The sequence below is a fragment of the Periplaneta americana genome, chromosome 15 (assembly GCF_040183065.1).
Source record: "Periplaneta americana isolate PAMFEO1 chromosome 15, P.americana_PAMFEO1_priV1, whole genome shotgun sequence".
NCBI lineage: Eukaryota > Metazoa > Arthropoda > Insecta > Blattodea > Blattidae > Periplaneta > Periplaneta americana.
In genome coordinates, this window is record NC_091131.1 from 19817759 (window position 1) to 19834033 (window position 16275).

At 36.5% G+C, this 16275-nt stretch overlaps 1 protein-coding gene across 3 annotated transcripts in view; it reads right to left on the bottom strand.

The window, feature by feature from the left end:
• Window positions 1-291: 291 nt before the first annotated feature.
• LOC138714700 (probable chitinase 2) overlaps window positions 292-16275 on the bottom strand; it is a 66046-nt gene continuing 50062 nt past the window's right edge. For all 3 annotated transcript variants that reach the window (XM_069846769.1, XM_069846770.1, XM_069846771.1), the window contains exons 10-12: window positions 14708-14896; window positions 10544-10675; window positions 292-3835 (exon numbers count right to left, since the gene is read on the bottom strand). In XM_069846769.1, coding sequence (XP_069702870.1) covers window positions 3656-3835; window positions 10544-10675; window positions 14708-14896 — 501 coding nt within the window. In that variant the 3' untranslated portion in view covers window positions 292-3655. The remainder of the gene's footprint in view (window positions 3836-10543; window positions 10676-14707; window positions 14897-16275) is intronic.

Sequence of the window (16275 nt, forward strand, 5' to 3'; positions counted from 1 at the left end):
AGAACTTTGAACATGCATTTATGGGTAATTAGGTGATTGTCATGACGACCATGACTAGACCAAGATAACCATATGACTCCAATTCGATCTGTAGCCTGTTTTTCTCGTTAATCATGGGATCATGACTTTTGACGTCCATCCGGCTTTTTAGTCAACTTCATCTGTAAATGTAGCTTTGAGACACGGCCTGAGATATTGTTCATAATTTAAATGAAAACCAGAATGTAGGATTTAATTTATGAAGCCTGAAAATAGGAATACTCAACAGCAATAATAATGAGAACAAGTCAGTTTAATAAAATAATTATTTTATTTGTTTGCACAGAACCATACTCTCTTGTGTGGCAATGTGTGTCGTCAGATTTGTATAAAACTTAACAGTATAATGTACAAAATATACAACATGATCCCATTTAACATAAAAATATAAATGTTAACATTATATTGCCTGGTGATCACAGACGATTCCTTCAATGAGTCATAGTGACTCGATTCATAACAGTGTAATCACTGAACTACTACTTTTGATCATTACACTCTGAGCAGTAATGAGATCTCCACGACACATGCTGGGTTGCAAGTGCGTATTTATCAGTGCCTTAAACCTTAACAGTAGACTTACTTAAGTAAAATAGTAAAAATGTTCTCTAAGACCTGGCACAGAACAATACACCGTATTCCGACTAGAGAGATCGAGAAATAAAATCAGATGAAGATATTGTTGTGATTTACATCTGACAAGATGCAGAAACTGTTCAAGTTAATGCAACAATGGTTTAAAAACAGCTGCATGTTCATACGCATGCACACAAATGTTTAACGTGGAAACAAACCTGGCGCCATTCAGTAGAGCATTCCGTCATTAGCTGGTCATTTGAAGCGTCGGCTGGAACAACGTTATAAGTTACATTTGGTAAAATTTACAGGAGCTGCAAAAATGTGTACGCATATAACGTTGTTCTTATAGGGTAGCAAACTTTTGAACGGACAAATTTCACGTACTGCATTGATGGACAGTTGCAAGCCAAAGAGTATAGCAAGGTAAAACGACATACAACATTATTATACAGAAACACGCCGAATGAAAATGTTGTAACTTACAACGTTGTTCCAGCCGACGCTTCATTTAACTACGCTATATCAACTGCTCAGTCATTTAGTGTCAATGGGATTTGTGACAGCGAGATGGTATTTGGCAAGATGAGACCGAGGATTCGCGATAGATTACCTGACATTCGCCTTATGTTTGGGTAAAGCCTCGGAAAAAACCCAACCAGATAATTAGCACAAGGGGGAATCGAACCCGTGCCCGAACGCACCATTTCAGACATGTTGCAGAGCTTTTGTTGTTGACCAACTCCCCCCAGGATCGGTTTTTCAGTAACATGTGGTTTCACCCCATTGCTATGGAACAGTGCGTGACTTCTTGAATGCAAACTTTCCCGGTAGGTTGATTGGAAGAGGAGGACCCTTGCCTGGCTATCTACATCGCCCGACCTGAACCCCCATTTGACTTTTTTCTGACACTTTGTCAAGGGTATGTGTACCAATGTGGTAGAATTGACATTTTTGAAGAACTGAGACAACACATTAAAATGCAGCTGCGCTGGTCATCACAAAAGTTACAGAACACTTGATAGGAGGTTGTGTAAAAGTTATGCTATAAAAATATTATTTACTCTTGAAATTGTCACTGGATAATGGATCAATGGATATCTAGTCATTGTGGTATACCTGGAAACGAGAAAGTCTATAGCATTGCAAAACAGGCAACATATTTGCAACCAAGACCTCTTCAAGTGATATCTCTATTCAGTGCCTTTGCTTCAGTAAAGTCTCATTTTATAAACCTATGAATCAACAACTGGCTCTCTTCTGACAGAGGAAAAATTGTACAAAAACTTGCCCAGACATGTTCAAACATTTTTAACAAGAGCCAGAACAGGTCACATTGTCACACAATTGTACCTACACCGATTTCACCTTTCTGATAATCCTACTTGTCTGTGGTGTAATAATCGTGATGAAGATTTGGAACACATTCTTCTATACTGTCCATCCATAAACCACAAAAGAAGTAAATTAAAATCATTAGTACCAGTTGCAGAAGACACTGCCCTGCAGTATATATCGACTACACCCAAACTCTGGCTACTAGCAACTATAATGTACACCGATCAAAATACCCCTCATTTCTCATAAAAAACAAAAAGTGAATAGACTACAGTCGACTATAGTGGACTTTATGTTCTCAACAAACAGCTGGATAGATTAAGAAGATTGGCTGATTGAAATTATCACTTATTTCTCGATCCCTATAAGCAGAACACGGTATACAGAATGTATCTAAATTGGTGTCAAATATTTCGGGGACGTGTTCCTAACATAAAAACAATTTTAAAAGTTAATAAAAACATGGGTCTGAAAACCATTCATTAGGGAGTTATTAAAGGATTTGTCCCTTCATTAACCGCTGATTGTTTGATGATTTTTTGTTTGTTTGTATTTTGTAGAGCAAAGAAATCAGAAGAAAATGTATTCTGTGAGTGAACAGAACATAATGATTTGGGTCATTTAATTGATGATGTGCTTCTGGACGTCATCCAACGAATGTGTTTTAACGCGATGCTGCTCCAGCTCATTTCAGTCTGATTGTTCGTAATTTTTTAATGATCGATTTCCCCAAAGATGTATTGGTCGAAGGGGATTCATTGCATGGCCTGCTCGATCGCCTGATTTGAATCCAATGGATTTCTTCGTCTGGTTTATGCGACTCCTGTACTTAATGTTGATATTCTGAGAGCGTATGCAAACTGGATTTCACGAAATACGAAACACTCCACGAATTTTCAACAGAGTACGCCAGAGTATGTAACGCAGGTTTAGGGGACACATCGAAGCAGGAGGAAGCCACTTCGAGCAATTTTTGTAACATTCAATTTTGTCTTGTAACTCTGAAATAAATTATTTTGAGACCAATGTTCATATGAACTTTTTGTAATGTTTTGGTGTTAGGAACACGTCCCCGAAATATTTGACACCAATTTAGATACATCCTTTATAGCAAAGCTGCATTTGTCAAAAACATTTTTGCCTGTACCAAAAGCAATTTGCAATATCTTACTTTTTCTCAAAGCAAAAGCATTTCTATTTGTACCTCAGTCATAGCCATGGCTGAGGAAGATATTATTACGGTAATGTTTCGAAGAAATTACCATGTCCAGCATGGCTTCAATATCTTACTAACTTCCTACATTCACAGAAAAACCAAGATTGTTATTTGAGGTGGTATCAAAGATCACCAAAGCCAGACCGATGCTGGAGAAGTCACAGTATAATACAAGAGTTATTCCTTAATTGCATACATCTCTGCAGGCCTGTAAGACTGAACAGTGCAGACCTATGAGACTACAGAAGTCTCCGACGTTTGAATAAGATAATACAAGAAAGGAGACCCAGAAAATCCTAGCACCAATGCAATGGTCCTGAACACTTCTAGAAGATTATGGAAGTTTGTCAAAAGGGCAGAAGCAAGTCAACTACGTTAGTTATCCAACAAATGTAAAAAAGCCAAGAGGCTAATGTACATTGAGACTTATCCTTCATCCCAATTGAACTGAATCAAATCCAAGGGCGCCACGAGCCATAATGGAGGCTATCTTCTGCATGGCATCTTCTCACCAAAAGCTGCAGTGTCCAGTGCTTTGTTGATAGCACGCATCAGAGGGAAACTGGTAGCCCCTGTTCTTTCGAAAATGCAATCACCCAAAAAGTCGTCTGTGTCGAGAGACCACACCATCACTCCTGCCAGTTTATTTTGAACAGCTAGTTCCACCTGAAATTAAATTGCATATTCATCAGAAAGCTAGATAAAATGTATGTGTTATTTGTACATATGATATTTCCATGCAGATATTCTGCGTCATCATACGACGAAAGAGTAATGGAATGGAGAAAAATTCTCTCCGGCACTGGGATTTGAACCTGGGTATTCAGCTCTACGTGCTAATGCTTTATTCACTAAGCCACATCGGATACCCATCCCGATGTCGGACAGAATAGTCTCAGTTTAAGTTCCAACTCTTGGGAAATAATAAATATAATTCCATCTTCCAAAGTTTAATATTCACGAAATAGCTATTAATAAACAAACATCCCCAATTCGATTAGATAATGCAGTAATTATTCCTGCGTTATAAGACTTAATATTTTGGTAATAAATAACTAAACAGTCATAGACATCTATGACGTAGTGCAGAGGGAACCCAAGAGTTGGAACTTAAACTGAGACGATTCTGTCCGACATCGGGATGGGTATCTGGCGTGGCTTAGTGGATAAAGCATCAGCACATAGAGCTGAAAACCTAGGTTCAAATCTCGGTGCTGGAGAGAATTTTTCTCAGTTCTATTACTCTTTCATCATATGATGACGCAGAATATCTGCATGGAAATATCATATGTACTTCGGTACATTAAAATAATATATATGATATGCGTAAATCACTTCGTGATTTAAGACGGCGCTTATTCCGTCGGATCCCAGCCAAATAGTCACTCATAACGAGTGCACCTCAGCACATGTGTGGACTTCAGTCCTACGTTGTAGTGTAGTGCAGAGGGCGGCCACTAGAGGGAACCCAAGAGTTGGAACTTAAACTGAGACGATTCTGTCTGACATCGGGATGGGTATCCAGTGTGGCTTAGTGGATAAAGCACGTAGAGCTGAAAACCCGGGTTCAAATCACAGTGCCGGAGAGAATTTTTCTCCGTTCCATTACTCTTTCATCGTAGATAAAATGTATCTTTGCCTTGCAAAAGGAGGTCACTATCACAAAGATAATACGAGGGTTGGGGCATAAGTCATGACAACTATTTTTTTTTTCAAAGACAAGGGTTGGTATCACAAAATCAAGAATGCGATATCTACATTTTGCTACATTTACAAGCAAAATTCTTCTATTGCATAAAATTAATTTATTTATTTTGCTTTGCAATATTAAACCAATTGCTGCTCTGTTATTAAAATTTGGTTAGCCTTTTTTTATTATCATCTGTGGTATTTTTTGTTACAGTATTTATTTATTTTTTTTATTTTATTGGGTTATTTTACGACGCTGTATCAACATCTAGGTTATTTAGCGTCTGAATGAAATGAAGGTGATAATGAAGCACCGAAAGTTACCCAGCATTTGCTCGTATTGGGTTGAGGGAAAACCCCGGAAAAAATCTCAACCAGGTAACTTGCCCCGACCGGGATCCGAACCCGGGTCACCTGGTTTCGCGGCCAGACACGCTGACCGTTAAGGCTGGTTCACAATAAACCGGGAACGAGAACCAGAGTGAAAACGAGAAGCAGAGAACGTGAATATAAAAATTTTTGATTCACAATAACCCAAGAACATAGACGACTATGCATATCGACATGTATGTCAATAATGATATGTAAAGTAGATATTACGCATTCTGATGTTATTTGTGCATAATTGACCAATGGCGTTCTCTCATGAGTACAAGGCAGCCAACATAAACATAGGTTAACCAACTTCAAAATTTCAACGGTACTATAAATATGGCCATGCATCTTTATTATCAAAACCTATTTTAAGTCTACAATAACGTAAAATAATTAGAGAAGAAACATTTGTAATAGAACAAAAATGAACACAACAGTAGCTATTGAATTGAAGCATGAATATGTAGTGTGAAATACAACCAATACAGTAATAAAATATGATTCACTTACGATCGGTGTTCAAAGATGCAGCTATTGAAAGCCACATATTCTCCTTCATTTTCTCATCTTTATACAAGGCGCGCCGCTTATTGTAAACATGAGGATTTTCCTCAACACTCAATATTAGAATGTCATCAAATAAAATTTGCTCCATGATGCACAGCACAGAACAAAATAATGCATAGGTTATGTCACGGTCTTCTTGCTACAAAATATACGACGACAAAATAGCTTTCAGATGGCAATAGAATGAATCTAGCGGGCTGTGATCGGAAACGTGAACGCCAAAGTTGAAACTTGGCCAACTCTCCGTTCCCAATCCCGGGCTCCGGCAAGCTTTTCGTTAATTGTGAATGCTCACATTTAAATGTACACATTTTAACAATTTTACAGTTTTCGTTTTCGTTTTCGTTCCGATTCTCATTTCCGGTTTATTGTGAACCAGCCTTTACTCCACAGATGTGGACTTGTTACAGTATGAGTGTTACAATACTTATTGCGTAAAGTGTTTAATAAATAACCAGATTTACTTCAATGGCCAATATCTCGAAAACAGGTTTTTGTTGGTTAGTCAAGAGCATAACTCCGTCCATTTGTACTGTGAACCTCTGGCTAACTCTCTTTCCCCAGCAGTAGTGATGTACCACAACATATGTAATCACGTAACAATTTCTGATGTCATTACTGGTACATCTGTACCACAAAACTCTATCTCTCCTTCCTCATCAGCAGCCATGTAAAGCTATATCTATAATCACACAGAGTAATTTTTTTATTTGGTCGCATCTAGTCTCTATTAGTCATTCCATCAGTACTGTAAAATTCTGGCCATATCTCCTTCAGCAGTAGCTATGTACTGCTACACCTATTACTAGAGACCTGAATTTTTAACATCTAATTAATTGATTAACTTGTGGACTTACTCGTGTTAATTATGTAAGATTTGTGTGGCTTACAGCTGTTTCAGTGCTTCACGCACCATCCTCAGAGCCTACTAGATCACGGCATCATCTCGAACTTCTCTGCCTGTTATGTGGGTGTGTTTGATTGTTGAAAGGTGTTGAAGAGTGGAGTCAAATAGTGTGTGTGTGCTGAAATTCATCTGTGTGTTGAGAATTTGATCGGGGTGTGTTTTAGTGTGTTTGTATATTTCGTATTGTTCTAGTGTGTTGAGTTTTTGGTTCTTGGGTTGTATGTGTAGGATATCCATGTCCGCATTTATGTTATTGTATGTATGGTTAGCATTGGTTATGTAATCGGCGTATGTAGATGTATTGTGTCCTCTGGCTATTGCTTTAATGTATTCTTTGTAGCGTGTTTGGAATGATCTGCCTGTCTGTCCTATGTAGAACTTATCGCAACTATTACATATGAGTTTGTATACACCTGTGTGGTCGTATTTATTTGTTTGTGTTGTTTGTGTGTTGAGATGTCTTTGTAGTGTGTTTTCTGTTCTGTATGCTATGTTGTATTTCTGCTTTCTGAATGAAGATGCGATCTTGTGTGTGCTTTTGTTTTCATATGTTAGTGTGATGTATTTCTTGTGTTCTTGTGTTTGTGTTGTTTTTTGCGTGTTTTTGTGTTTGTTAAGTTTTTGTTTTGTCTTTCTTATGATGTTGTCTATTATGTTTGAATTGTATCAGTTTTCTTGTGCTATGTATTTGATTGTGTTCACTTCTTCATTGTAGTGTTGTTGGCTCGTGGGTATGTTGAGTAATCTGTGTACCATTGTCCTGAATGCAGCATGTTTGTGTTGTGTGGGGTGATTAGATGTGTTGTGTATGTGTGTGGTGGTGGTGGTTGGTTTTCTGTATATTTTGTAGGTGTGTTTGTTATCGATTTTTGTTATGGTTTTTTTTTTTATTGGGTTATTTTACGACGCTGTATCAACATCTAGGTTATTTAGCGTCTGAATGATATGAAGGTGATAATGCCAGTGAAATGAGTCCGGGGTCCAGCACCGAAAGTTACCCAGCATTTGCTCGTATTGGGTTGAGGGAAAACCCCGGAAAAAACCTCAACCAGGTAACTTGCCCCGACCGGGATTCGAACCCGGGCCACCTGGTTTCGCGGCCAGACGCGCTGACCGTTACTCCACAGGTGTGGACTTGTTATGGTGATGTCTAGGAAATTTATGGAGTTGTTGTTTTCAAGTTCTAGTGTGTATTGAAGTTTTGGGTGTAATTTGTTTATGTATTGGTGTAGTTTGTGTTTTTGTCTTTTGTTTCCTTTGTATAATATGAGTATGTCGTCAACGTATCTGTGCCAGTATATTATGTTGTTTGCATATTTGTTGTGTTCAGTATGTATGTTTGTTCTATGTTGTGTAAAAATATCTTTGCTAGTATGCTGGATATGGGTGATCCCATTGGCAATCTTTCTGTTTGGGTGTAGTATTTGTTGTTGTGTGTGAAATAATTTTGCTTTGTTATGATGTCTGTGATTTCGATGATTTCTTCGATGTATTCTTGTGGTGTGTTGTTATCTGTGAGCATTTGTTTTAGTATCTGTAATGTGTCCTGTATATTAGTGTATACGTTGGTGATATCGAATGATGCTAGTGTTGCACAGTGTGGTATTTGTTGTTGTTTTGTTTTGTTGACGAGGTCTATAGTGTTCTTTATTGTTGTCTGTTCTCTGAATTTTATGTTGTTTCTGATAATTTTGTCCATGTGTGTGGCTACCTTGTGTGTTGGTGCCTGTTTGTAGTTGATTAGGGGTCTGATAGATATGTTTTCTTTGTGTATTTTGGGTGGTGCATTGAGTTTAGGTGCTGCTGGTTTGATTGGTTTGAATATTGGTGTTTCATATTGTGCGGTATTACGTGTTTGGGGACTGATATATTCCAATTCTATGCAGGTGTTTGGCCAAACAGTCATGGCCTGTTGCCAATCTAAATGCAGCTACAGACGATTTTCGTGGTAAATCGGGAATTAACTGTGGATTTAAAATAGGGCAAATAGCAATATAGCGAACGTAGAAGCTCCGCCCATGACCCCTTCCACTTTTCCCCTACTAGCTCACCAATGTTTCAAGAAATCGAGAAATCGAGAGAAAACACTTTGTACTGCCTCAAACAAATATTTTAAGGATAAATCGCAATATAGCGAACGCCAGTAGGGGAAGTTATCCCCACCCACATGAAATGTGCATTCGACACAACACGTAATGGATTTTAACATCTATTTTCATCAAAATTATCATCTATTTTTCTGAAATTAGCATTTACTTTTTTCCAAATTAGCATCTACTTTTTTCCATAGAAAACTTTGTGCATTCTACCTTTCAATTCTCAAAATATAACACTGTCAACATTTCAGAGTTTTCCTTCTTCAAATTACATCGCCTGTCTGAAACAACAGCACCATACTGTGATAAAACACGTTCACTGTCAACATTGTTTGTTGGTGTCCACAATACTTGCAAACAACATTCTGAACATGCTTTTTTCTCCATCGCAGCAATTGCAGGATTTACAAAAAACTGTCTTAGATCTGAAGCATAGAGTCCATGAATGGAATACTGCTGGATTCTTTCATGTGCAGTTATAGTTGTTCGCCCCATTTTACGGAGTAATACGTGTCTCACAAACTTAATCAACTCTGCCAATATAACTGGAATAACTATCCAACTCTGCTGCGATCTCAAAAGCAAATGGTCGAGTAAACCCACAGGACACATTTTAGCCAAGCCCATATCGAATATTGAACTTGATAATCGATATTATGATATTGTCGCCCCCGTACTATATTGCACTATCTCAAAAATCATTGTTTCAAGAAATCGAGAGAAAACACTTCGTATTGCCTCAAACAAATATTTTAAATCCACAGTTAATTTCCGATTTACCACGAAAATCGTCTGTAGCTGCATTTAGATTGGCAACAGAACATGATTGTTTGGCCAAACACCTGCATAGAATTGGAATATATCAGTCCCCTAACTGCCCATTGTGCAACTCAAACCAAGAAATGGATTCGGAACACCTCAAAATCTGTGCTTCAGTGGCTGACCATGATAATATCTTTGAAAAATATTGCAGTGTAAGAGGTCAAATGAATTTTTTGTCAAATGTCTGGCATTAGAAAACAACAACAACATATTATACATCTTGATTACACAACTTTTAACACTGTATCACTTCGGAATATGTATGGTAAGACTTTCCTGTGTTAAATTTCAACGAGATGACCCATAAATAGGTCGAAACATGTAAACGAGGTATGTTGAAATTTAACACAGGAAAGTCTTACCATACATATTCCGAAACAACATATTATTTAGCATTAATGAAATTGATGATAGTGGGATGGTCTCTGGAGAGATGAGGCCAAGGATTCGACATAGATTATCTAACATTCGCCTAACAGTTGGGAAAACCTCGGAAAAAAACGTCAGGTAAACAGCCCAAGCAGGAATCGAACCCACGACCGAAAGCAGTCCCGAATCAACAAGTGCTACTGCCTGGGCTACGTCAGTGGACTAATATTTCGTATTTTTTTTAGTTGGTTATTTAACGACGCTGTATCAACTACAAGGTTATTTTGCGTCGATGAGATTGGTGATAGCGAGATGAAATTTGGCGAGATGAGGCCGAGGATTCGCCATAGATTACCTGGCATTCACCTTACGGTTGGGGAAAACCTCGGAAAAAACCAACTAGGTAATCAGCCCAAGAGGGGATCGAACCCGCGCCCGAACATAACTTCAAACCGGCAGGCAAGCGCCTTAACCGATTGAGCCATGCCGGTGGCTAATATTTCGTCTTTAAATAAAAAGCTGATACTTAGGAATTGAACTCACACTTACTTTATCAGTTAGGCTTGTTTCGTTGTCATATGACAGGAATATGTTGTCCTGGCTTATAGCATATGGCGTATGCGTTTTGATATCCCAGAACTTCCGCCAATTAGCAATAGGACTACCCAACTCCAGACAGATCTGAAATGACAGTTCTCAGAGTTAACAGTCAGCAACCATTCATCATTATGAAGACATTCTGCTCTAGTAACAATACTGATTTTAAATGGTACCTTATCTGCAAGAACTGTCAGTAAGTTTGAAACAATGAAGAAGAGAGAAATGCAGTCATGACTCAGTGATGAAGATGATGGTGGTATTAATAGTGATAGTGATAGTGATGGTGATGGTAGTGGTGGTGGCGGTGAGGTGGCAGTGGATGATAGATGGGGCCTGTTTCCAAAAATACTAGTTTAATAGTTCACCAGTTACAAGTTACCAAAGTATATTTCATCATCTCTAGTAGATTCTGTCTTTCAAACTATTTTACCAGTCTAGTAACTTGTGACAATTTTTCACTAGTCATATGATCTCTTTCACTAGTCAGCTGATTGATTTCATTTGTTTATATTATTGGTAGGTATTGTGATTTGAGGTTAGAAGGCACAGTTGTTTCTGTTTTGGTTTTGATTTCTCTTTTTGGCTGAAATGTCATCAATTGAAAGCAAATTAACTATACTCAATATGATTAATAAATCAAAGGATGTATCATTCACTGCTTTTTAAGCATATTAACAGTCTACTCTTGTGAAGTAGCGATTAGCATGTTTGGACACAAAACCATTGGTAAATGATAATACAGAAATCACCAGCCTTTAGAGTCTTGTAACAATATTTCTGTTGAATACTAGTATAATCAAATCATTTTGAGAAACAGAATCACTTATGAACTGGTGAAATCGACCAATATTACTAGTCTGTGAACTGGTAACTACTACTTTACCCTTGTAGTTTCTAGAAACACAGACTTGTAAAATAAACTAATATTACTACTGTACAGACTAGTATTACACAGTCTACACTTGTGAAGTAGCGGTTAGCATGTTTGGACACAAAACCATTGGTAAATGATAATACAGAAATCACCAGCCTTTAGAGTCTTGTAACAATATTTCTGTTGAATACTAGTATAATCAACTAGATTAGCATTTTGAGAAACAGAATCACTTATGAACTGGTGAAATCGACCAATATTACTAGTCTGTGAACTGGTAACTACTACTTTACCCTTGTAGTTTCTAGAAACACAGACTTGTAAAATAAACTAATATTACTACTGTACAGACTAGTATTACACAGTCTACACTTGTGAAGTAGCGGTTAGCATGTTTGGACACAAAACCATTGGTAAATGATAATACAGAAATCACCAGCCTTTAGAGTCTTGTAACAATATTTCTGTTGAATACTAGTATAATCAACTAGATTAGCATTTTGAGAAACAGAATCACTTATGAACTGGTGAAATCGACCAATATTACTAGTCTGTGAACTGGTAACTACTACTTTACCCTTGTAGTTTCTAGAAACACAGACTTGTAAAATAAACTAATATTACTACTGTACAGACTAGTATTACTAGTCCATGAGTTTTGAGAAACAAGCCCCAGGAAGCACTCTAACTACATGACGAGCAAAGATAAGACAAAGTCAATTAATACATATTATGTATACATAAAGGCGCGTCTCCACTATTAAACATTTAACAACATGTTATAATATGTCATGAATTAACAAATATAAATGACACATTAAAAATATTAAAAATCATAAATAACTCCACAATAGACACCGCGGAACAATTTCACATTATAAAAGAATTTAACTCAGGAAGACCCCTCCTCAACGAACAAATAGCCAATACAAATAACCCACTTTTTAACTTGTTTAAATTATTCCCGCCGAAACAAACACACACAACAACCACACAGGTCCCACCAATACCCCCTCCACTTCCCACTCCAGATGACGTACATTAAGAAAATATTGTAATTGAGCCCGCCATTCTAGTCTCAGCCATGCACCACATAGGAACACTCTAACATCAGCTAAAATTGTAAGTATTTTCCATACAACATTTTTACGCGATAAATTCCAACTTAATAAAAAACAAAATCGTCTTAATTCAATCTATTAATATAAAGTAAATTGTTGCAGACACGCATGGCCATACTAGACAGCGGACTCAACAGAAAATAGCTTGTATTATATACGTCTACGTACTCAATAACAGCATCCACGATCCACAGCAGTCAACTTGAACAACATCAAAAACCCCAACATACAATACTATGGAAAATCAGTGAAAGTGCGTCAAAAAGACAGTTTTTACCAAGAACAGTAAAAACAACCCAATTTTAACGATATAACAGGCCAACACAGCCAACCATATATGTGATAAAAGTGATATAGTGTATACAGGGTTTTACAGTGTTTTTATAGTGTATATATTTTACTTGTTTATATTTATGTGTCATAATAATGGTTTTAACATAATTTTCTATTGTCCTATATGGGTTTTCAAAAGATAGAATTTAACAGAATCATAACAACCAACCACACACTGCTTATAGTAATTTTAGCTAAATTAAGAAATCATGAAAGGTCATACACAAGTGAACAACCCACAACATAATTAAGAGGCTAGGTCTTCACAACACACAATGACATAGACCCCATATCTGAAGATGACACACACCGAGTGTCGAAAACGTTAATATAAATCCAAATATTAAGATAAGCACAGGTGGAAAACAAAAATTGATATTATAATACAGTGAGCTTATCGGCATCTCCTAAATGAAACTAAACTATTTAACAACATGTTAAATGTTAAATTGTTTACCGTTAACATCTCAACATGTTGATTGAACATGTTAATGCTAATTTCATTTAACACTTTGTCCACACTGTTAAACATGTTAAACTTTACTTTCTTTGCGTAGTCCACCATAAACAGTCTATGAGATTTTAATATAGATAGTGTTTTATTTTCAAACCTTGGACAATGGACTCAGATGACGATCTGACTTTTGTAATTGCCGCTATTGCTTGTTACAAGGCTTTGAAAAGGAAGAAAATGAGAATGTGGATGCGGCAATATCTTAGTAAAAGACACTATGCAGGATACATTCTAAACGAGCTTAAAGTTGAATGCAGTAAAGATTTGGATTCAAAAACTTGCTGAGAATGTCAGAACACGATTTTAATATAGTGCTGCAAAAATACTTCCTGTTACATCAAAGAAATACACAATTTAAGAGCAGCCGTTTCATCTCAATTAAAAAAATTACAGCGCGATTGATTATCATAGGACCTGATAGATGTTAAAGGAGTGGGTAATATCGTATAATTATTCTTTCCGAAGTTTTACGAACGTTAACATACATCACCAAATACGACCATTACTGACGTCAACATAGCATTAACGTTTAGCATACGATGAGAGTGTGAAAACTCTCTATTGTATTCTCGAGAACAATTAAATAATTCCAGTTCTATAAAACAGTCGGCCTTCTTAGTTTTGCCCGTGTATTCTTTTGCACACACATCCTACAAACAAGGCCTTTCCATCAGTGCGTTAATTTTATTCTAATGTATTTTCTTTCGTCCACTCCATTACTTCGAACAACTTACAGCTAACACCAAGGACCAATGATAGTATAAAAATGATCAAGATAAGCGCCACAAAATCGGAACTTATAGTTGTTGCTATGGAAACTGTACGAACTTTGCCGAACAATACCGACGCTGCACAAACAAATGAATCGACTTGACATGTTTTTCATTTCTGCTGTAAAACACGCCAACATGTTAAAAGTTAAATTCAACATACTTAGTTAACATGTTAAGTCAATTGAGATTTGAAATGTCCATATACATGTTAAATTCAACATGTTATATTTAACATGTTGTTAAATGTTTAACAGTGGAGACGCGCCTTAAGATAACATAAATACATACATACATATATGCATGCACACATGTATAATAACGATTTATTTTGCATCTTATGAAAACGAGTAATTTTGATAAAAATAAATAATTAAAACAATAAAATTAATTCTCTTGCTAGGAACTTCTGAAAACTTGACCACAATAAATATCAGACGCAAGGCAGAACATTGCGTTTGAGCTTCGAACAATTATAATTTATTTTAAACATGAACTCACCTCATTGTAGCCCCAAAATCCTGGTTCTTGGACATATGGGCCATTTCTAGGCGCACCAATAGAAGGTGCCCTAAATCCAGGTGGTGACAACTGGTCTCTCAGTTGGTAAACACGGCCATACAAAGGCATTCCTAACACGAGTTTATTGGGTGGAGCCCCCATTTTGATCAATGACTTAATGCTAGCCTCCTGAAACAGAAGAATTTAAAGCTCTATGACTTCCAGTAGAATTAAATAATGATATAATCTTTCAGACTGAAGAAGGAACCATTCCAACCGCTTTATAACGACATTCTGATTCTGTATGCTGGCTCAGCTACTTGTAACATCAATGATGCTGAACTTTCCCATATCTGCACCAAGTAGCTGGTTCCACTACTTCCATTGTACCTTCTTTTTCGGCTCTACAATCCTCACCAAAGTCTCTATTTGATCCTTTTTCATAACCCAATACCAGTAAGTGATTTTTTATTTTCCCAGTAGAAGGAACAACTTTCTTTCTCTTGTTCTTTTCTCTCTTTCTCTGTCAGGCATCCCAAACTGTGTTTATAATAATTCGTCTTTCACGTAAATACGTTTATATCAAAGGATCAATAGAGAAATCCACGTGACAAAACCAAGAAAAGGAAAGTGTCAGAATACTAAAACTTGTGATAACTCAAAAACTAAAAGACATATGTAAAGTAATCAGAAAATAAAGAATTGTAAGATGGTGTAATGTATTACATATTTTATCATCATCATCCAATTCAAGCACTAGACCTAGAGGTCTGCTGCGGTCTCAAAGGTCTCATGCCATCTTTTTATTGGTCTTCCAACAGATCGTTCTCCAGAAGGGTGGTAACGTAGCACTGCCTTTGACCATCTTTCTGTTGGCATTTTCTCAACATGCTGTTTCCAATGAACTCTATAAATTTGAAGAAAATTTAATATAGGTTGGACGTTCAATTCTTCCAAAATTTCTGTATTTCGTTTTCTATCCCAAAGTGTGTATTGCGTCGTTTTTCTCATGAATTGCATTTCGTTGGTAGTTATACATTGAACATTTTGTTTTGTCAAAGTGCAGGCTTCTGATTCATAGACTAAAGTAGATCGTGCTAAAATGTTGTACATCTTTAACCTTATATGTTTCTATACTAAATTAGGTTTGAAAAGTGAATTGATAATGTCAATAACAAAATTAGTTATTTTAGAATTGATATCCTTTTCTTTTTCATATAAAAGACGGTACCCTAAATAGTTAAATGTGTTTCACTTGTTCTAGAATTTTGTTTTCAATACAGATTTTACTTCCTATTGGATATTTACCTTTAAATGCCATAACTTTTGACTTTTCTACAGAAATGGTTATTATTATTATTATTATTATTATTATTATTATTATTATTATTATCCAAATATTGAAACCCTATTTTACCCTTTGGTATATTAGGGTTGTAGTTTGTTACATGTGAAATACATTATGTAGAGATACACAATGTTAAAGTAGTAGTAGGCATGAGTCATAGTTACAATATAAATACACTAATTAATAGACAGTAAACAACACTAAATACGTTATGCAATAA